General features: G+C 44.9%; 1 protein-coding gene across 1 annotated transcript in view; it reads right to left on the minus strand.

Annotated features, from left to right (window-relative positions):
* Positions 1–7,619: 7,619 nt before the first annotated feature.
* Positions 7,620–22,941, minus strand: part of LOC134062214 (chemokine-like protein TAFA-5) — a 42,949-nt gene continuing 27,627 nt past the window's right edge. Inside the window, exons 3-5 of the mRNA XM_062518158.1 lie at positions 15,901–16,028; positions 11,750–11,916; positions 7,620–9,877 (exon numbers count right to left, since the gene is read on the minus strand). Of these exons, the coding sequence (XP_062374142.1) occupies positions 11,908–11,916; positions 15,901–16,028 (137 nt within the window). The 3' untranslated portion in view covers positions 7,620–9,877; positions 11,750–11,907. The remainder of the gene's footprint in view (positions 9,878–11,749; positions 11,917–15,900; positions 16,029–22,941) is intronic.

The following is a 22,941-nucleotide window of genomic DNA, read 5'->3' on the forward strand; positions in this document are numbered from 1 at the left end:
CACCCCTGTGGCTCACAGCACATTTCTCTTGTTCAAAGTTTAGCGCTGTGAGCTCTATAAGCATTGCATAGTGCAAAAGTCTGCTGGGAACATGTAGAATGCCTCTTCAAAGCAGCCGCTCTCCTCTCTAGCTCTCTCTGTTGTTATTATGCCCTAAGATCTACAAGATGTTTGCCTCTGCAGCGTCTCAAAAATATTCATCGTTGGGGAAACATAACATTTCTTTGATTTTTTAATGTGTAGATAGACTAACAGACCCTCCAACAGACAGTCAGTCAGACAAGCAGACACTGTAGGTGTCTGTAGACCAGCCTAATGCTGTTGTTGGAAGCAAGTGGTATGTGGAAAATTGCGTACTGCACATTTTTTTTTGTTTGTGTCGGGCTGATAAATGCACTTTCTTTTTCAAGACCTTGAAAGACAGGCATGTGAAGTTTACAGAAGTGGAACCCTTCAGTAGATTTTGTGCGATCCTCGGGTGTCACGGCGCCGTGTAGTGTGAATTGTGTTGGAGGAGCGCACTTGCCAATCTCATGTGTCAGACGGGCATCAGCCTTCCTTTGGGGAATTTCTCCTCCATGTCCAAAGCTGTTAGTGTGATAATCACTTTAGCGCTTCTCCATTATCAAGGTGCTGTGTACCTAGGGATGTTCAAATCCCTCATTTTTCACCTGCTTTACAAAGCCACCAATTATATTCTCTAAGGCCTAACTGTTGACCACTGGTTCATATCCACAGTGGCATTACCATACCTTGTGTAAATATTTGTATGAAGTATACTGTCTGCATAGTTATTTTTAAGGGATTATGAACTCAAAGACCGTGTTTTACCTATGTACACTTCCCAGTCTGACATCTTTCCAGCTGCATATTATGTGTGTGGACACTGTTGTTGGAGGACAGAGTCAGAATCAAGGTTAAGTATAGTACGTCCCTTTCCCACACTGGGCACAGAGAGGTGTAGGAGTGGAGTTTTGCCGGTCTCTGTGGACGCTGTGGTTCTGAGGCGCTGTAGTGCGGCGGGACAGGTGTGCGGATCTTGAGGGTGTGTGCATGGACTCGGTGATGCAGTGGGGTGTGCTTTGCTCCATACAAGAGGAACAGGACCATCACCGGCACATGATTAATGACCAGACCAGGTGCTCTACCTGAAGGGCAGGTTATATAAACCCCATCCCTGGGCTCGCCACTCTCTCTGCATGGTAAAAGAGCAGCAAGACTCTCCTCTCTGCCCTCGCAATGCCTTCCTTATCATTTGAGAAATACAAGCAGTCAAGTGAAGCGTTTTAAACATTGCTTTGCATACGCTCTTTCGTTTCTACCCTGTGTGAAATGATAGAGAAATAGTTAGGCAATTCAATCACAAATTTTTAATCTACATTTTCTTCTGATTTTCACCAAGCAATTATTTTCACATATTTAACCTATGTCTTGAATAACATACATGTTTGTTTTATGTTGACACATAAAATATAGATTTAAACATAGAGAGAGGAAATTCAGGAATTAACTGTTGTGTTTCTGGGTTTGTTAAAGCGTAGGAGGTGGAAAGAAATTTCAATGCTGCAGCAGCTTTTTTCAATGTCAACTGATGACATATACAAAATACAAAATGTCTCTCTCTCCAGTGAAAATTAATGTTCTCTGAAAGAGAATTTCTGAGAAGCAACCAAATCATTCAATGAGAAAGGCATTTATTCTGACCCCTTGACCTATTTCATTACCAACTGTCTGAAGTTAACCATAAAGTGAAACTGCTGTGGTGACTGAGGAGAGGAGAGGATGGGCTGGAGTTCACTAGAGAAAAAGAAAGTGAGTGAATAAGACCATGGAGAAGGTCAAGGTAACATGCATTTAGCACTTTTACCCAAAGCAACTTATAATGACTTGCAGTGGCCAAGCGCTTCTATACAGTAGGCTAGCAGTGACGCTATGTGCTGGGCCAGCATGTCCCCCAGATCATAATACACAATTACTGAGTCCCTCAGCATTAAGAGAAGTCATATCCTTGTGGATAAGAACACAAACAATTTCATGTGAAATATTATGTATAATATGCTCCAAAATAAAATGCCTGAAATTATGTAAGATGTGTCATAGACCTGTTTAAGTACACTGTTCAAGATACGTACAGTGCACTATTGTAGAGGCTACAGTGACCAGTGACATTGAGGACAGAGAATGTAATGTGTATAAGACTATTTGTAAGGAAGCCCTTAAAGCAATAGTTCGGAAATTTGGACATAGGACCTCATTTCCAACTCAGTCTGGGTGATATAGGTCGGTGAAGACCATTTTCAGTGAATTTCTGCCCTTCCTATGAGTTGCAGCGTTCATCTCGTGCTAATCTGGTGCCAAGATAATGCAAGTCAACGGTAACATCCAGCCTGCCACTGAAAACACTCCACAGAACACCCGAAACAAATACATTTTAACGTCAGACTATCGATGCACATGCCTAGTGTTGATAGAACCATGTTAGAAATAAAACGAACCTTGCATCGCATTGCAATAGCCTACTTTGTTCCCTGTATGGCAGTGGCGGATTGATATTGAGAAACTAGTCCCTCAAAATGTAATAAATCATTGAGTTGCAAGGTTAGTTTTATTTCTAAAATCATTCTATCAACACGGACATGTATATCGATAGTCCGACGATTTAATTGACTTGTCTCGGGTGTGCGGTGGAGTGAGTAAGACTGCTGTTGATGTCAGACTGATGTTACCGTAGAAATGTGTTAGCTGAAAACCAGCGTTAGCAAAGGGGGACGCTGCAACTGAAGGAAGGGGCTAAACGCGATAAAAACGGTCTCCACCGACCTATATCACCTCGGTAAAGTTGGAAATGAGGTCCTATGTCCAAAATTCCGAACTATTCCTTTAAACTGTGTTTTTTTAGGCTGAAGGTATTTAAAATCCAGGACCAGAGTGGCCAAATCTGTTGAGTTATGCGTAAAGTTTCTGCAGACAGAGTGCACACAAGCCACCTCTCATTCTGGTCCAGCACAGTAAATTCTATTCAGGCCCCCGATTTTATTGGAAATGCATTTCAGGAGAGACACCAGGGCTCTCCATCATGGCTCTACAATGGAGTCTTTGCCTTAATCCACAGATCAATGTGTCTGCTGCACTGAAATAATAACATAAACCAGATTTACAGTCTTCATTTTGGGCCCATTTCAAAGATCAGAACTTTGCCTGCGCTACCTAAACCCATAACCTCAGTGTCAATGTAAAACATGGTATTGACTTCTACTAACTTGATTTTTGAGAAAAAGATCTTGTATCAATGTTTATTCATGAGGCCTCTGTCTAAACGCCAATCAGTTTCATCCTCTGAAATTTGCCTTTCAAATGTGTGTGTTGTGTTCCGGTTGATGCGGGGGATGTTCATCGCTCATTTCCATCTCTCCAATCATTGTTGCGTCGCTAATGCCGCAGAGATCCACACAGTGGGACCACCTCCGAGGAGTCAACGCACCACACCTGGAAACATCCCTTATCAGTCCATTTAAATGTATAGAGCACAGCAGATTTCTCTGCACCCCCCTTTGTGACTGGGGGGGGACTTCTTCATTAGAAGCGCTCCCTCAGGGACAATAAGTTGCCAGACCGCTGTGAGTGCACTCCGAAGTCACATTGTTAGACTAATGAACAGACAGCATTTGATTAAAACATTTCAAACATCATTTGGTCCCCGATGCGGTACAGAGAGGGTCTCCCGCCGAGCACACTTAACACCCGCCGACGGCAGGCAGGGCCCCGCGCTCAGAGGTGAGTCCACAAATCACTGTAATGCATCGCCGCCGCTCGCGCCGCCAGCCCCTACTCATGACACTGGTCGTTAAAAATTCATTAGACAATGTTTGTGCCGCCTCCGCGCGGGTGTCGCCCCTCCATGCGAAGGAAAGTTTGGCCCAGCCCGAGGGGATGAGGGAGAAGCCCCATACAGGCTGAGGCAGTCTATCACACCCAAGCCCCAAATACAGGCTGCGCGCCTAGTGGAGGGAGATGCTTCAATGACAATATCAAGAACGAGTTAATAAAACAACTCTGGGCTTTATTTGATGTTTTGACCTCAAGGTGGGACCCAACCAGGCAGTTAATGTATGTATTTCTGTCAGTCTCGTCTATATTTGTTCAAGTTTAATTACCAGAGAAATTATAGTGGTTTACACCATGAAAAAGGGCTTCATTTCAGTCTGTCATTAGAGCTGCTTCCAAGCACCACAGTAGAGACATGGTAATTTAGCATGACATTTCATAGCCATGACAATTAGATGGAATAATTGTAATCCATCTGCGTGTCTCCTAATTGCTCCTTATTTGTATTGCAGACCACCTTATATTGTTGCAATTTGGACACAATACAGCAACGGCACTTACAGTTATAGTTTCAACTTGGCCTGGCCTATTGTTAAGTAATCTCTTTTTTGACTCCCCATTTTAAAATGATATTCAAAATCATACACATCCATTCTGTTCTATTTAGTATTGCTCCAGTTAATTTTCCCATTTAGTATTTAATTGGCTGCTTAATTTGAAACTACAGCTTTAAAATAAAATGAGTCTTTAGTTTTAAAAATGATATCTGAAATGAGCTGCCCACACATCCAGTAGATTTGGCAATTGCAGCAGTATTGGATTTGTATTTGTAAGTGGAGACGAGCGGAAGGCAACGCTGCTGTTTTGCCAGACGGGAAAATAATCAGCAGCTCCAGCATGCTAGAGTCAAATTCCACTGGGCTATGCTTTCTATCACCCCCCTCCCCCCTCCCCTTCCACACACACACACACACACACACACACGTACGCACACACACACACACGTACGCACACAGACCCTCTCGTTCGACATCCTCTGCTCTCTCCTTCGCTCCACTCTACCTATCTCTCTCCAGCCCCCCTTGCGCTTATGCAAAAACCCTGCGGATAATTTATTCAAGGCTCAGCAGTTAGCGCTCTAATCCTGCGCTGATGCTCTTAGGAGCCCATAATTGTATGAAACTGTAAAAGTGGGATTTCAGGCACTCTGATTATCACCTACAGTTAGGGTGGCGGGGCTGGGCTGGGCTGGGGTGTGTGGGGGGGGAGAAGAGGTTTGACATGAGCAAATCAGGGGGCCGCTTGCCCGGTGAGCCGGGTCAGAATCGGCACGCTTGGCTGGTGCCGGGGTGCACTCGGGCCCGAATCTGTCCACTCTCATCGTCGCCCCGTATAATGGGAGCTGACAGCATGTAAATGAGTTTTTAAAAGAGCTGGCACTGGGTGGTCATTTTTCTCATTTAGTGGTCAGATGAGCTGGCCGGGCCCCCAGCTGCTGGCCTTCCTGTGGATTAGGCCCGGCTAAACCCGCCGCATCAGGCCTTGATTACGCGCGCCAGTGTAGCCGCGGAGCATCGCGGCACGGCACGCCGCCTGTCTGCCCGGGAGCGCGGCCCTGCCTGGCTGGGAGAGCGCGAGGCAAGAATGGGAGAGAAAGAGAGCGGAGGATCATCAGGGCTTAAAAGCATTGTGTTGCCGGGCCGCTTCTGTACCGAATAGGAGCCCCTGGCAACAGCACGTACTGTAGGAGCAATCTGCCCGGCTTCCTCCAGGCTCCCCTGTCTGCACGCTGGCTCTGCGTCAGCCCTCTCCCTCTCCCGCACACACACAGGGCCCGGGCACAGCCAAAGGAGTCGGGGAGATGGACTCAATGGGGGATCATTATCCCGGCCGCTTTAAGCAGGTCCTCTTAAGGCCACAGGCCACATTAAATGCCTGGTAGGCGAGCGCCTTAAGTATGTTCCACTCGCTTCCGCGACTTTGAGCAAACGCAACGTTTTTATGTGGGCGATTTTACAAGCCTGATGATCCCTTGTCAGCAGATTACGTGTTTGCCTCTCGGTCCTTCTCCTCTCTTCACGTTCCTCAGCTCTCTCCATTTGCTCCAGTGATTGACTATGAATGGGCAGCGCGTGCGTGTGGCTCGGGTGGGCGGCCGGTGTTGTAACAGTCACAGTGCCTGCACTGCGGCCCCCTCTCTCTCTCTCTCTCTCCCAGGTGTTGCTGTGTTGCTGGGCAGTGTGGGGGTGATCACAGACAGTAATAAATGCAGGCTGTTAGTGGAGCTAAATGGAGCTTGAAAGCCCAGCTGACTGGGGCCCGTCTCCAACTGAACGGAGCGTGAGTGGCGAGCGAGTGAGCGCACTACTAGTGCACTGCCTGAGCAGCACAGACAGATTGAGGGACAGAACAGCGTGAAGTGAGCCGGAGCATGTAGATGTGGCCAAGCAGCCATTTTACACCATCCAGGAAGGGTGCCTTCTTTGTCCTCTTAGGGAGAGCACGGTCTGTGGTCAGCAGGAGAGGACATCAATGTGCTTGTGTTGCGTCCAAATAATGGAGTTAGCCGTGCGGACATATGCCGTTGTCTTAGCTTAACAGCCTTGGGCAGGGCTTGCACAGCAGTGCGTGCAGGGTGGCCTACAGGTATGTGAGCTCAGCGGTCAATACGGAAACGCCCGGCGCCAAATGATGTCATCTCGGTTTAGAGGAAGCGCTCTTCCACTGCGTGGTCGCTATGACAGGCACAATGGTAATGTTTTGCTTCACTCTCCTCTAACCTTGACAGATTATTGGACTTGCTGAAAAGAGCCCAAACAGTTTTATGGGTTGAAAATATTGGCAACCTCAGACATCTACTGAGGGATGCAGCTGGGAGAGCCATATTGCGTATTGATCTCCCCCTCGCATCACGGCGGGCACACTTAATTAGATTTATATTGTAAACAAAGACTTACAATATGAAATTTGAATTAGCAGGTAAATGTTATCCATCAAAGTAAATAATATTTTTTGCCTTTGCAGCAGTATTGGAATTGTGGAGATTTATCTGCGCTGTAAAGCGAGGAGTCTCCCGGCCGGTTTACGGCCGACTGTAAAGCACGGGCTGGCTGGCCGGCCGTCTCCTGGCGGCGCCCCCTCTGTAGGGCACCTCAATGACAGACCAGACGGAGGATCCCTGGGCACCCGCCACCCACCGCCCAATCACGCTCAGGTGGCCAGGGAGCGATAAGAGCAGCGCCAGGACATGCAAATAATCAGCTGCACTAGCACACAACATATCATTACACAGATATGGCACAGGCAATGATTTGTCCTGATATCTGCCTAGGCTCATACTCTCTCTGACACACACACAAACACACACACACACACACACACACGTGCACGCGCGCACACTGAAATACACACTCCTGTGCAGACTTCCTCTATTAACATATGACCCACTTTGACTCCCCACGGTGCGTAGGGTAGGACTACTTTTTTGGTGGTCTTTGTGCTCGACTGTACCATAGCTTTAGGAAAACTCGGCATTGTACTCGCCTAATCAAATTATATGTGTAAAGGCATGACTTCTAACACACAAACCTCAAGGATATGGGGCAGATTATTGGAATTCAATCAGGCATAATTAAATATTCCAACTCTCTTGACACTCAGGCTACACAGAGAGTCTACACTCCTTGAGGAGCTTATTTGCATCTCAAGAATTTCCACAGTCAACACAACTTTATTAATTTCCAGCTGGTGTTGGCAAGAAACAGTTGCACTCTCAGAGGTGCGTCAGCCAAGTGTTAGTGGGAACTGCATGGACATGGGAGATAGGGAGAGGATGAGGTTAATGATAGAGGGCGAGAGTTTAATCACAAGCAGAGGCATCTGTTCCGTCTGGCCCTCGAGTTCAAATCTATTTGGGCTGCTGGAGGAAACGGTCATCTTGTGGCTCTCCGCCTGGCCTCCGGGCTTGTCTTGTGTCCCTCTGTTCTGGACGGCCACTGAAGCCAAGTCTGGTACATATTGTAAGGCGCTACATTGGCAGATACCATGAGTAATACTTATATAATATGCGTTGTGAATATGAGGGGATACCAGCCAGTGAATTGCTTGTCTTTTGCATGTCCTCCATCCTTGCAAAAATGCCAGTGACAGTCGCTAAATGTTTGTGCTTAATGCGCAAGTTGTCTGTGTGTTCTGCATTTGATTGAAATGCCTCCTATCAGAGAAAGTCATCACATGTATGAGGTTCTATTATGTCCATTAACTGCCATTCTCTCTGTCCTAATTGCCATTCTCAATGAGAGCCTTTATCTTGCAGCATCAATACATTCCATATTCATGATTATTGTAATCAAATCCCAGCATGACTGTTCCCATTAAACATTCAATTTGAACCAATCAGTCATTAATTTATGTGTGTATTATGCATTTATAAATGTGATGTTTATAGCTTGTGTCTACATTTGGATGACAATCATTCGCAGAACTTCGTCAAATGCATAGTGATTGCTTCTATAGAAAGCAGCAGTTCTTTTCAATATAGCATTTCACAAAATAAAAGAATATAATTTCCAACAAATAAAACTATATGCAAAGTAAGATCAATAGTGACCCATGTATATTGAAATTCTATTTTAGCAAGTGATATTTCTTTCACGCAATCGATTTATTCTTAAAATATCTCATAATAAAAAAGTATCTCATGTAAATGATTCTAAGACTTTCTTAATTCTTCCTTCAAGTGTCATCACTTAGAGGTCGGCACTGTGCAACAAACACAAGCACAAAAATAAATTAGGTAAAATCCATAAAGAAATGAGTCAAATGTCCACACCTTTACAATACAATAGCAAATAGCAATTTCCATGACTCCAGATACTAAAGTGGGGTATAAAGTTCAGTTCACCATGATCAGTAATTTTTCACATTTTGTCCTTTTTCCTCTTTTTGATGTATATGGACAGATGGCCAAGTTCTGCAATGGGTATAAAAAGAGAACTGCTACTGGTGTGGGGAAAAGAAAGAGCAGAACAGACCAGCATTATGGAGCAAAGCTCACTGACGTTCTATGACTGCCATTTGACCACATTATTCATGTTAAATAAGGTTCTCTACAAAGGTACAACATATAAAACTGTTAAATATATAACTTTCGGTCTTTCAAAATACATTTAATGACCTTTTTTTCTGGCAATCATCTGGCAATCAGAAATGACTATTGAATATTCTGTTTTTGTCGGATGATCAGTGGTTTTTCTCTTTTACAGTAACCAACCATGCTTATTGCAAATTGTTCCGGGTGTTGCTACCGAAAAATGCAAGTCTGATTTTTTATACACATATACATATATATGTATACTGTCTCTACAACTCCAGCGTCAAAATACAGTGTTGGGTTAAGTCCAAGAAAAATGTCAACAAAGTATTAAAGGTACTCCTTTGATTGTGTTCATGTGTCCAGTGAAGTCCTATAGCACAGGTCAGCCGGCCCTCTGGACGCACTGTTACGCGAGGGCAGACATCTGTTGGGGAAAGGTTGCCATTGGATATTTCACTCTCTATTTGGCCCTCTTGTCCAGAACACTTGATTCCCTCTTTGGTCAATAAAAAAAAGTCAAGAGTGCCAAAGGTGTACTCCAGCAGAAGGCCAGTCACAGCACAAGCAGTTAGCCAGGTCCACAGTCTTTAGTTGGTTCATAAGCACAGGTCCACTCCAGACTGAGTGCTATTGTCTTAGATTATTCATAGTCCAGCAGGGTCAGTTCATGGGGGACTTGCAGTTCTCGGATCGGTTCTGATCACTAGGCATGGTAGTCCGGCAGACCGAGCACCCCGAGTGCTTTACATGAAGCTGGAGTCCTCCGTGGCACTAGGGGGCGCGGCCCATTTACAAAGCATACAGACAAACAGGAAGACGGACAAGCGTGTTAAGCTGATGACAGCAGGTTATCTACAGCGGGGGCGGTGTGGGTGTGGACGGGGGAGGCAGCGTGACAGAGTCCAGTCGGAGCTTCCCCAACCTCAGGAGCCTCGGCCACTGCCGCTGTTAGGAGACCTGCAGGGCAACCACAACACAAGTTTAGTCCCACGGAGGAAAACCCACAGCAGTACTCTTTTGTATGCACACTGTTTGGTGAGACTTACATTTTAACATGACAATTACTTTTGATGGTAAATGTGCTGGAGAGTTCAAACACTTTGGCATCTAAAAGGTTATCAGAGTAATAGCAATATAACTCTGAGGAGAGGGGGCCTTGCCAGCTTGGAGAAATATTTGGAAACCTCCACACCATCTGGTAAATGTATGGTTCCCGGCCAACTAGATAAAAGCATTGAGCCTTCCAAGCTTGCATGCTGCTTAATTTATAAAAATGAACTCTTGACAACTGCACTGAGAGCAAATTGCCATGAAAGAAGCAGGTGTTAGATTAAACACAGGCATGTCTTCAGATAAAACAACAGGGACAGAGCAATCAAGATCTAAATGAAGCTCAATTTAATAGGATAATGTCGGTGCCAGTGGATGAGTAGTGAAATGACCCAAGAGTATAGAGGCTAAAGACAGGGGCATGTCATTTCTAATACACTACGGTGGCCCTCAGGTAATTAAGACCACCACAAATGCTGTGTCTCTGTCAGCACAGAGGCCGCTATTAGCATGGGCTATGGGAGTCACACTGCCCTCTAGCGATGCACATGTAATTACCTCTTATGCAATTTAACACAAACGAATGAAAAAATGACAATGCTTAGTAAGGTGTCTTCATTTGATCTCCAGGGAGCGTGGACGCAAATGAGTTAAAGCAGACCTAAGGCAGGAAGCGCCGCTTGTGCATCCCCTGTCTTTAGTGGCGTAATGTGCGCGCTTTAGCCCCGAGGAGCACGGCTCCCGCTAATCTCTCTACTAATGAAAGACGGCCGGCTGAGCCACTGAGCCGTGCATGGATGAAATGTTTACACAAGCAAACAAAAATCATTGTGAGAAATGGCTGGGATTAAATGAAAGAACCGGTCCTGGCCCTGATCATACACATCGTTGACACTTCCTGAGGTATCTACCTGTACAACTACAGAGAGACAGCAGTGACAGTCTGCCATGTTGAAAAATTTAATGAGGTTCATATTTATTTTAGTTCCAAATGATTAAAACCGTCTCGTCACAGAACTCTGGATCAATATTTATTGCCTTTTTCAGAGGAATTTCCCTTGAACCCAAAAACACATTCTTACTAAAACATGTTTCTCCCTTCTCTCCTTCACACTTCCTCTCTAGTTCCCCCTGTTTCCTTAGCTGCTCTCTCTCTATCTGTCTGTCTTTTTCTGTTTGCAAGGTGAGATGATGGCACAACTGAAGAAAGAGAGCTGAGAATCCTGACACTGAAACTGGAGCCAAAAAATGAGACTGTTATTTACAGCACATATGGAGGGTTCCACCTGGGTTTTCTGGATGGTAAACAACAGCCTCTGGGCATATGGCCCTGAGCTGACATTTACACACAGTCAACTCGCATGACTCTGCATCCTAAAATGTCAGCGCAACGGATGGAGAGGATTTACAAACGCAGGCTCAGAAATCCTTGCATATGCATACATGATGTAGTGTATAATAATCATGAGCAGTTCATAAATGCTAATGGCAACCATTTAATGGAGAGCTTTCCACCAGCTCTCACTATAATGGGAGTGATTTGGTGGGATACTATACAGTTAAATAGAACAGGATGTATTAATGTGGAAATGTCAGAGAAATGACCAATCATACAATTCAATTTAAAATTACAATTCATTTAGTCATGGGTCCAATAATACAATTCAGTTTACAATTACAATTCATTTAGTCACACATGTTATGGCCATACAACAGTACAATAATGATTTAATGAATTACTTCCTATTTTTTTGGACCTGAGGAGCGGTGTGTGTGTACCTTATTTAGTTGTTAAGGCCCATCATGGTTTGCAGTTTGTTGCTTTTGTAAAAGTCAGTTCTTGAGCAGTGGCTGAGAATGGCTGTCTGTCAGGTTCAGCAATGTGATCCGCCATATTTTGAGAGAGGAGGTGAGATTTGAGTGGGACTCCCATCACGTCATAGAGCCTGAAATCACAGGGGTGGGGGGCAATTGGCAGGTTTATGGTCATGCTGGAGCTGTGGAATGAATCAACACTGACCCTGGCTGTAAAGGAGCACGGAGGCCGGCCACTTACTGAGCTGCTCCATGTACCAGTAACAGGTGAAGGGTGTACCAGTGAAATATGATGACGGAGATAAAGGATTTTAAACATCGATATGCTACATCTTCTTTAGGAGGCTTTTTTTCTGTCTCCCTTTTATGAAAGATGGAACAAGTCAAAGCCAAATCCAATAAAGCCTTGCTTGGCAACAGCAGAACATTTAAGTAATGGCTCCCTTTGTCAAATGACAATAGCTATTCGATCATTGAAGGATGCACATTTTAAAACCCAAATTTACATATGGTCAACGCTGGTCATAAATTAAATTATACATCCACTTTTCAAATGGAGTAAAATGCTCTTTGTGTGATTATTGCTGCACTCTTGAAGGTGCTCAAAATGGAGGAGCAGGAAGTGACTGCTGACTTGGCTTGTCCAGATGAGAATTGGCAGTGCAAGCTAATGGTTTGCAGCGGCTGAGTCTGTTTGCATGGAGAAGCAGCTGTCCTCTCTGTGGTGATTCTGTTAAAGCCCTCCTCTGGATGGGTCCTACAGTGCCAAGCAGGCCCAGTGGGATCAATTACCGAGGCTGTATACCGGTACCAACACTGCCGGCTTGCCCATCATCTGCGGCTTCCCTCGCAATCGGAGCGGGCATTTACGCGACCCCAATCGAAATAGCTCTTTTATAGACTGTTGGACAAGCACTCTCTTACTCACTCTCGCTTTTGCACACAGACACACGGAAGAACGAAAACAAACATATCCAAATGTGTCACACTTATTGATTGTTGATCTCAGAATCACACAAGAGAATCTGTGAAGCTGACAATCTGTTGCTATCTCCAGCGAAAATGTGAGACGCCGTGTTTTGCTGGTGTAAATTAGACGGTCTTTTAAAAAACAGTCTCACTTGAGACTTTGAAGTGTGGAAGCGGTGCTGATGAACAGACTCCCCTTGCATGTCTGCTGTGAAATAGCCCTGATTACAGTAATCAGCCTCATTTTGATCACTGCACACCACTGGCTCAGGTCTCCGTTCACTAGTTAAATATCCCAATCATTGTGGAGGTAATAGAATGGCTGATTAAGTGTCTACTTGCAGCAGTTGTAATCACTGCATTAGCTACAACAGGGCTGTATACACCGACGGCAAATCCTCCAGACACTCTCCAGACCCTGCGAGCACGTGCAGAAGAGGCTCAGAATACCTGTGCCAGCTTCACTTCACATGCCAACGGCTGACGGGAGACACGTCAGCGCCCAAAGATGCTGTTCAAAATGGCTCCAGACTTAGATGCTGTGAGCAGAGTTGCTTTGAGATGACAGCCCATACACAATGGATGCTTACAAGAGGTGCTGAGGGTTACAATTATTTACGTCCCGAAAACAAGGCATTCTTCGGGAGGGATGAGGAACTTCTCTACTAGCCTTGAAATCTCTCAAGACGAGCCATTTCTAAGATAGATGGTGATCATGTGAAATCGTGTTTTCTACGGATTATGTGAAAACAGAGACACTTCAGACCAGTTTGTGGTGTGCATCTGGCTTGCGCTGCCATACTTTTCAAAAAGCTGTAAAACCTTTCAAAAAGGTTAAATGTTTTACATATGACCACTAAATGGCATTCATGCTAATAATGACAGGAGCCCCTCCCTCTTTCTTTAACACTTGCGTTTTCTGTCAAGGTCTTTTGCGTGGCTCTGCCTATTAAACACACTCGGATTTCTTCAGATAGCTCTGTAGATTAGAGTGTTCCATCAACATTTGTTCCTGCATGGGCTGCTCTCGCAGAGATAAATAGCTTTTTCTCCTGCTTAATATGGCATTAAAATAGAGGTGGTTACTATAGCACAGTCACATTTGCTACAGCAGGGGGGTTTAAAAATGGGTAACAAGCAAAGTGAAATATCAGAGATCATGGTTAAGAATGCAAATATGCACTGCATATATGCACTGTAAAAAACAATGTACCTGGGGAATGGTTGCTTAATAATAATGTCATGCAGAGAAAGCAATAAGCTTTCCAAAAAAGCTTTGAGGAAGAGACGCAAAAGTAATTTCGAGTTTCTGCACAGTCTCTGATTGTCTAAAATGTGATATATTGTGACGTTCAGCAAAAGGCACGCAGCACAATCCAGTTCAATTCTTCTCCATTCTCAGGTGGGCCTCTTCAGTGTTTGGCCCGTGCTTTAGAATAAGGCTAATATTTGGCAGTGCGCGTGTACTGCAAGTAAGGTCAGACAGTGATGGATGGCAGCTCTGTGAATGACACACTCTCATATACAGCCAAGCCAGTCATTGACAGTGCTCTTGATTCATACACTTTTGCGTGCAGAACATCTTTCTTCACTAACGGCCCAGCACTTCTCTGCATCCAGCGTGAATACAAATGAGCTGCTGTTTGTTTGTGGTGGGGAGGGCAGGGCACACTGCAGTAAGGGCAGCACAACACACACACACACACACAGCGTTTGAACAGACAAGTAGGACTCGACATGCCCAAATCCCGCCCGCCTGTCCGGCAGAATGTCAAGACCACACATCGCACAGACGCACGACTGAAAGGAACACAGAAGAAAAGGAAAAAAGAGGAGACAGAGAAAACGGAGGGAGAGACAGAGATGGCCGAGAGGAGGGAGAGAAAGTCTGTGCGACGTGCTCTAGACTTTTCAAAGGCAATCCCTCCCTGGCATGATGGATCATACATCAGTCTCCAGGCTGACAGCTCCTAAGCCACCTGACTGGGCCACTGACCACCCAGCTGAAATATGGAACGCGTATGAATACTTGTCAGCTCACGGGCAACGTCAAGCAGGCTGATAAACATCAGGTCAGCTTCAGCCGCTCCTCTCTCTCTACCTCCAATCTGTCATAAATAACAGATTAATGCATTTAGCCTCCACCATTTGAGATGTGGATCTTTTTTCTCTCAACACACTGGTACAAATCATTCTCAATTTAATAAAGATGTAATGTACACTGGGCGCATTTCTGAGACAATCTCAAAACACAGCTTAACGATTCGAGTGATTCATTTACTGTATTTTCCACTGCAGTAATCATAACACTAAAAGCAATTGCATCAATATCATCTTTTCCATGTTTGAGTGGGAATGACACACAATACAAAAGGTAAATGACTATGATGGCCCAGTGTACAGCTGCTTTGCATCAGAGTGGATCAACCATTTATTATTGATACTTTATGATTAATGTGTCTGGGTGGATCAGTGCTATATTACGGCTGAAATGTCTGTTGTTTGAAGGATGGTAAATTATGGAATTATAAATGCAATGGGGACTTTTCTTGATGTCTTTTTTCCTGCATGTAGACACTTTTGATTATTCTTAAAATGTGACGGATACGTTTGATATTGTACCCTGTTTGTTGGAGTTCACAGGGTGACATTTGTAGACGGATGAGAACATGGCATGACGAATGAATCCTAATGAATGTGCTTTAATTAGGGATGGCGGCGTGAGAGCCAGCGCGGGGCCCGTGGGCTGCAGTACGTGCGCTGGGACAGAGGGCGGCTCCGCACACATACCTGCCGTGATCGCCCATCTGTTCCAATCATTAGCGTTAAGGGCCCGCTTAATTCAACCTAATTGCCAGTGATAAAAAGATAAACAACTCTTGCAGTGTTATTCAAAAAAATGGAGATGAGGAGGGATTGGTTTTCTTCTTTTGTCTGTGTGTGTGTGTGTGTGTGTGTGTGTGTGTGTGTGTGTGTGTGTGTGTGTGAGGCTTTCTGTTCTTCTGGGGGATCTTGGGGTAGGCTAGGGCATGCTAATGACTTGCTCTAAGTGCTGTGAAATGCAAAGGATAGAGTGGAAGTCCTGGTCGGACTGTGGAGGTGGAGGAGCAGTGGCCCTGTCTAATGAGGGTGTCAGCACGACTCACCGTGGTGGTTTTGACTCGGCCGCCCGGTTGTGTACAAGTCCAGCCTGATTTATTTACTAGCAGGTCGCAGCCTTCGTCCTCCAGACAGGGAATCATCTCACACCATTGTTTGGTCCTGACAATACGGGCTGTGGGAGGGAGGAAGAAGCAATTAATGACATGGGCCACGATACGGTGCATTAAAACAAACAAGCAACATGGCCGATATAAGCACGTTTAATTGACAGGTGGTTGACTTGACGCCCGCGGTTCAGCTCTTCGTGGCTCCAGAGCAGCGTGGTGGAGCCCACACCTGTGGTGCGGGCACTAATAGGGCATTTTGCCAGCGCTAAAGCATGACCTTGCCCAGCAGCGCACCTCTGTGTGTGTGTGTGTGTGTGTGTGTGTGTGTGTGTGTGTGTGTGTGTGTGTGTGTGTGTGTGTGAAGGCAGAGGGCATCACACAATAGAGAGTGTGCAGGGGAGGGTCCCTCAGACAGGAGGAAAGAAACATGGCTGCTTCACAACAAACGCATGCGTCTGAATTTCATTTATTATTATGATTTTCATGGACATACAGTACACAAGGGGATCGATTTGATGACATGCCTTGGAATCAAATCAAAAAGACTACTCTGAATTTTCATCATTGTGTAGGTAATTATAAATGTTATTATACGCATTCCCAGTAGCCCCTGACAGTCATAATGTCAAAATACGGAAATAGCATGAACACTTTCATAGCCGCATGTCACTTATGAAGCTAGATCTCCACTTATTAAAGTGAGGACGGACTGACTCAGACTTTATTTCAGTATGGAGGGTGTTTGTTCATATTTCATAAGGTGCAAAGTAAAGCAGGACATGAGCTATAACGGCAATGTTGGAGAATCACACAGCACCTGTGTCAGTATCACTACAACAGCACAAAAAGGACATGAAACACACTATACGGACAACAATGTTGGGACGCCTGCCTTTACACCCACAACAACTTCAATGACATCCCATTCTAAATCCATAGGCATTCATATGGAATTGGTCCCCCCTTTGTAACCACAACATCTTCCACTCATCTGGGAAGGCTTTCCACACCACTTTGGAGGGTCTGTGGAGTTTTTGACCATTCATGCAGAATTTATGAAGTCGGACACTGATGTTGGACAAGACGACTTGAATCTCGATATCTGTTTTTGTTCATCCCAAATGTGTGCAAACCAGTCAATGTCTTACTATACAACTGGCTCTATACGCAGAGTATAGTATTGCTGTACTGAAATATGATCAAAATCTAGTGCTACAGTCTCTCCCTAATCAAGTCTATTTGGAGACTGTTTGAGGTAGGGCTGATCATACACAAATGTCTATTTATAAAAGTAGGTCATTTTAACACACCTGCATTTGCATATCATGACACCAAAACTGGCCCTTGGAGAGTGCCAGAGGGAAGGAGTGAGGGAGATCGTGAGAGAGAGGGAAAGAAAGAAAGAAAGAAAGAAAGAAAGAAAAAAAGAAAGAAAAAGGGGAGGGAGGAGTGTCTACGGGTTATTTGTGTTGCATTTTACATCATTAGCTTAAACGTTATAGACCATACCACACCATACACTTATTATATTTGGATGAACACGACTATATTACTAATGAATACATTAATCATGTACTACTTTTGGCTTATATTATATTTGACAAAATTGGCGGCCATAAACATGAATGCCCCTTCATGAAAAACACTTATCTTCTAATAATTTCCATGCTAATAATGACTATATCTAATTGGATTCCATTTATAATTTCATATACATAACTGGATAATGATGGTCTTATTGGGACAATAAGTGTGTTTTCATAGTTGATAATTTCACATCTGAAGATTTATCTAATCATCTTAGTCATCATCATAATTTAGCATAGTCTGGGGAAAGTTATTCAAGCCACTTCAATGGAATAATTACTGAAGTGATCTAAGTGATCCACAGACACATACATGTAGAGCCCTGTCTCACAGAGGTTAATTGCAGATTTTTTCGCCCAGTTCTTCTTTAACGCTGTTTGTAAAAATATGTCATTCAGATTCCAGTTTTGTTGTCTTTTGTGAGCGGCAGGGCTGTGCAATCAGACGCTAAGCTAATTAGGACACCAGGCTGGATTTACATTTGGCAAGTTGCAAGTGTGTGAAAATTCAAACGCTTCAAGGAGACAAGAAAGGCACAATCACTCCTAATTGCGAATCTAATGGAGGAATTTAAAGGACCAGTAATCAAGGCAGCGAAGCAGCTTCAGGCCCACTGGTGTTCTGCTCCGTGCTGCTGTTCACACAATGACCACACAAGAGCACTCAATTATCCCGGCCTGAGCCCGCTCTACATTCACCGGCTCACGAGCAGCCGACAGATAAATCAATTCAATACAAAAAGCCGAGGCCCAGTTCATGATGGATATGTGTCAGGAGAAAAAGTAATTGAGCTCAGCTCAGAGAGAGAGAGAGAGAGAGAGAGAGAGAGAGAGAGAGAGAGAGAGAGAGAGAGAGAGAGAGAGAGCAAGGCCAATTCAGATATGGCAGTCTGTGTGTTGATGGAGAGACAAGACAGACAAAGCAAGATCATTCAGGAGAATGAGGAAACAAGCTAGCTTGGACCTCTGTTGCAAAACGTAACTATTGATATCGTCCTTGACATTTTCATCACAGGTGTTCCTCGAGTTCACAGAAGCTCTCTAATATCCTTAGTTGAATAACAGCTTGCCAGAGACGATAGATGATAAAGCCACAGTGTGAGATCTATTTAATAAGGTAATACGTCCTCCTGGACTGTTTTGCGTCTGGCAATTTGATTGTGATAGCCTGTTAGCCCCAATTATTAATCCAATTGACCATAAAACAGGATGAGGGGACCGGCATTGCTCTCCGAGGACAGGAGAGAATTTAAAACCCACATTTCAGACATCTTATCTGATGCTGTATATCAATGACAGACACGTTCTTCCAGTTAATTTAGACTTTTGGGTGGGACTTTAATCCATTAAATTATTTCCAATGCAATTCCAGCTAATTTCTTCACTGTAGCAATGGCCCAATACGCCAAAATAGAGGGGCAGCACTTGTTATGAAATAAAAACAACCTGAATGTAATCTGCCTCTGGGAAGGCATCAGTGCACAGTTCATCTTGCAGTGATAAGAGGGGGAATAACATCATTACACCCTCAGTGGGACACTATCTCAGTGAAATGGTATATCACACTCATGTCAACAGCCAGGAACCCTGGGTAATAAATCCTGCCTAATGCTAGCGTCGAGCAGGGCCTAGTAGGAGGCAAGAGCCGCTGCTCCTTTGTTGAGGCTAAGATGTGATCTGATGATTATATCAAATAAATCTGAGCTAGAACAGCCACCATCAGCACTCGCTACTGGGCCCCAGTGTTACTGATACTGGGCTATAGTACGCCTATTGTGCTGCCGCTGTTTGAACACGCATTTTGTTTAGTTCTTTAGATTTTAATCTCAGACCCCTCACAGGTTCCACTCTCGTAATGCTCTCTGTGTTGCTGCAGTAATCAGACCCGGCGAGTCCAAAACCACGCCGCGGTGCCTTTAAGTGCTTTTACTATTTACAGCTCACTCACGGAGGCAGGAGAAACCAACGCCTGCTCTTGGACCTCGAATCAAGCCATCAGACCCGCGGAGAGATAGAGACTCAGCATGATTGTGGCAGAGCTAATTCCAGGCTATCATGCTATCATAAGGTATCAGTGCAGCGGTATAATCAGTGACCACGCGGTGGTTTAGCAGCACACCCAGGCCCAGAGAGCACGCAGCCAGCCCAGGCCTGGTGGCTGGAGTCCCTCTCCTGGGAGCCTCTGGCCCTGTGCCCACCCACAGCTCGGTGGCATTAACATTCACGCCGGAGCCCCCGCGCAGTAATGACAGCTCAAAGACCCTTTTAAGCAAATGTGGTGTGTCTTAATTTCACACGGGCATTTCAGAACACGGCGGGCCATTGTCGGCCGCCATTCTCTCCCGGGTTACGCTGCCCCTGCAGCAGGAGAACGCCCCCGCGTTGTCGGGTGGGACATGTACCCCCCCCACCCCTCCACCCTCGCACCCCAAAAAATGCTCTCCAGGAGAGCTCGTCGGGAGCCTTTTTAAAGCGATATGGTCAAACAAAAGAGCTTCAAAGCATCCAAAAGAAGGCCATAAAGGCAAAGTAATTTGCTTTCATCGCTAAAATACCCTTTCATGTTTCTTTAAACCACATACAGCATCCAGCCTAATTAAGTGTGCTCCTGTGCAATCGGCCTGCGACGGAGGCAAGACACTTGGCAGGTTCAGGGTGTCGAATGTGCGATGCGAACAAAAATAAAAATCCTTCTGTGTAATTAGCCACCAGCATTCCCTGCTCCTTACAGTCCACTGCATGATTTTCATGAGATTATTCCGCCCGTTTGGTGGGTTTGATGAATGTCTGGTCTGAAACCTGTCAGCCGCTTAAAAGCCTGAGGTTCTGCAGAAGCTGCATTGTGTCACAAATGGTTTTTGCACTCATGTAATTTCTGGCTCTGCTCATTCAGAAATGACACACTAATGCTCTGCAACTTCATTTGAGCTTAGTAAGTCTTAGGAAATTGGTGCAATGGTCTATTGATAGAAATAGCTCCAGTACTTTTGCCTTGTCTGTACTACTTTTCCCTCAAATGACTTAGACAAAGGTTTCAAACTGGGAAATGACAGGGTCCATTTGTAACAGATGTCATCTTAATTAATGACAATTTTTAGCTTTTTAATGTATTTACAACAATTTTGCAAATGCCAATTGGGTGACTAATTAGCAGGGCATTTGGACTGCCACTGATCGCTGTGCCCATTTCCCTGTTAGCGATTCCTCGGGCCATCAGGCACACAAGGGCCCGCGGCGCAGAGATGGAATCCTGAGTGATATCTCCGGCTCACAGATGTGCTCTGACATTTCCCCCCGCAGCCTGGAGACGCTGTAAGCCAGCGGAGGAAATGTCAACCAGAACAGGAGCCTCCTCGACGGAGAGCGTCTCATAAACGCAGTCTGTCAGAGAGGCCCAGTGCATCTGCGCCGGACCACAGAGCCCCCAGCTACTGTACCTGTGTCAGCAGACGCATCCGCAAAAAAAGAAAAAAAATGTCATTCTCTCAGCGCACAGTCCCAGGATCAGACACAAACAAAAACTACAGACTAGCTGGTCTACAGACTAGCTGGTCTACTCAGTTCACTTTGAGCACTGGAACCTGTGAAAGTGACACTGACCTTAATGAGAGGTGCGCACAGTATGCGTACAGCACACTTCATAATCTAGCCGACAGATGTGTGGCATTGCTGGCATGCTTTTCGTGTTAATGAGGAAAACACACTGCTCTGCCACACACTTGGTCCCCTAGGATATAGCACACCCCATCTGACATCTTTCAAAACCGAGAAGCCAATTTATCTCCATTGACCTCCACCACTTCTCTAATTCATTATACAATGCAGACTTTTTACTTCACAGATTGCAAAATTTTTACTACATCTGAGACTCATCTTGTAGTGTAATAAAAAGGCAGGGAAGGCAGTCATTAGATTTTACTAAGCAAATATAGAAACTAGATCAAAGAAATGAGCAAATGATCTCCTTGGGGGTAGATTCTCTTCTGCTCACACAATACTTCGCTAAACCTCAGGAGTCGCTGCTCATTCTGGCTTACTGGAGAGAAGAGAAGAGAAGTCCTATTTGTGGAAAATAAGACCTCAAACAATATTTCAAGTCACATTTAAGATTGGTGCGAGAGAGACATTACAGTTGGTCTCCATGTGGTCGCGATCACCCACGAGGCTTACCACTGCAGTGGAGACAGATATTACAAAAGAATTATAAAGATGATACGAGGCAAAACATATTTGCATGCCCATACCAGATTAATATTTCATAACATACAATCTATTGATTCAACAATTCCTTCTTAGTAGCACAATATTATTTCTTATTTCCTTTCAATATTTTCCCTTCTGCTTTTGCCACAGCTTCTTCTCGCCTGCAGTCATCCATTGTAGCGGTTAGCGCCGCGATTCCTCTGATTGCCTGGCCGCACTGCGCATTTTAAAGGTAAATGGTTAAATGACTTGAGCTGGGGCGATGAATTGTTAAGGTCTCCATTAAGCGTGAGCAATATCCAGGTCCCAGCTGTGGAGCGGCTCAGAAGATAGAGAGGCGCTGGCGGTCTCCTGAGCCCCAGTGGTCTTGACCCAGTTAAGGCGGGCTCTGACGGATGACCGACGCAGAGACCAGCAGACAGGCTTTATTGAGACAATAAATGAGTGGGGCCTGTGCCTGCCGTGGGGGAGCATTATTTATGTATTTAGAGTAATGCTTTGCTAAGCTTTTGTGCTCCCTGCCGCTGATGTTGTCTGATCTTTCCCTCAAAACCTGCTGTTGCTGCAGCAGCACCGATGCCTTCTGCGTTCAGCACAGCCTCCGTGTATTTCATTATTTATTACACACTTTTAGACCTGCTTTTTCCCTAATTTTGCTTATGTCTTTCTTGCTAGATACTTTCCAAACTTTGTAAAGCCCTGGATTTCCATGATAACCTTCCTCTTTAGGCTTTTCTGCATTACTGAGGCCCAGGAGCTGTCTGGCTCACAACAATGGCTTGATTAATATATCTGTGATGATACATCGTCACAGGCCACCATAAAATGCTAATCACGGTAATTGGATATGCCCACCAAACAATAATGACATTTCACAATTATCTTTGGTGCTTAAGGATTCTTAGCACTATGGTGTTCAGCAACCCTACTAATGTGCACTGGATGCCCAAGTGCCTTAGAGTTCTAACTTGACATTTAAGAGAATCAGCTTGAATCAATAGCAAAGGTTAGTGCAACAATGCCCCAAGGTTTGCTCATGCTAAGTGTCTCAAGTCTGGCAGCAACCAAGCCATTTGTCCGCTTGATCTCTTGACCGCCTCCGATTCCCATCGATCCACTGTGACGCTTTGAGCTATGCAGGAGCTGTGGCTTCTCTCCCGCACAGATCTCAGTAAGCAGAAAATAATCA

This window comes from Sardina pilchardus, chromosome 17, assembly GCF_963854185.1.
Source record: "Sardina pilchardus chromosome 17, fSarPil1.1, whole genome shotgun sequence".
In the NCBI taxonomy this organism is placed as follows: Eukaryota; Metazoa; Chordata; class Actinopteri; order Clupeiformes; family Clupeidae; genus Sardina; species Sardina pilchardus.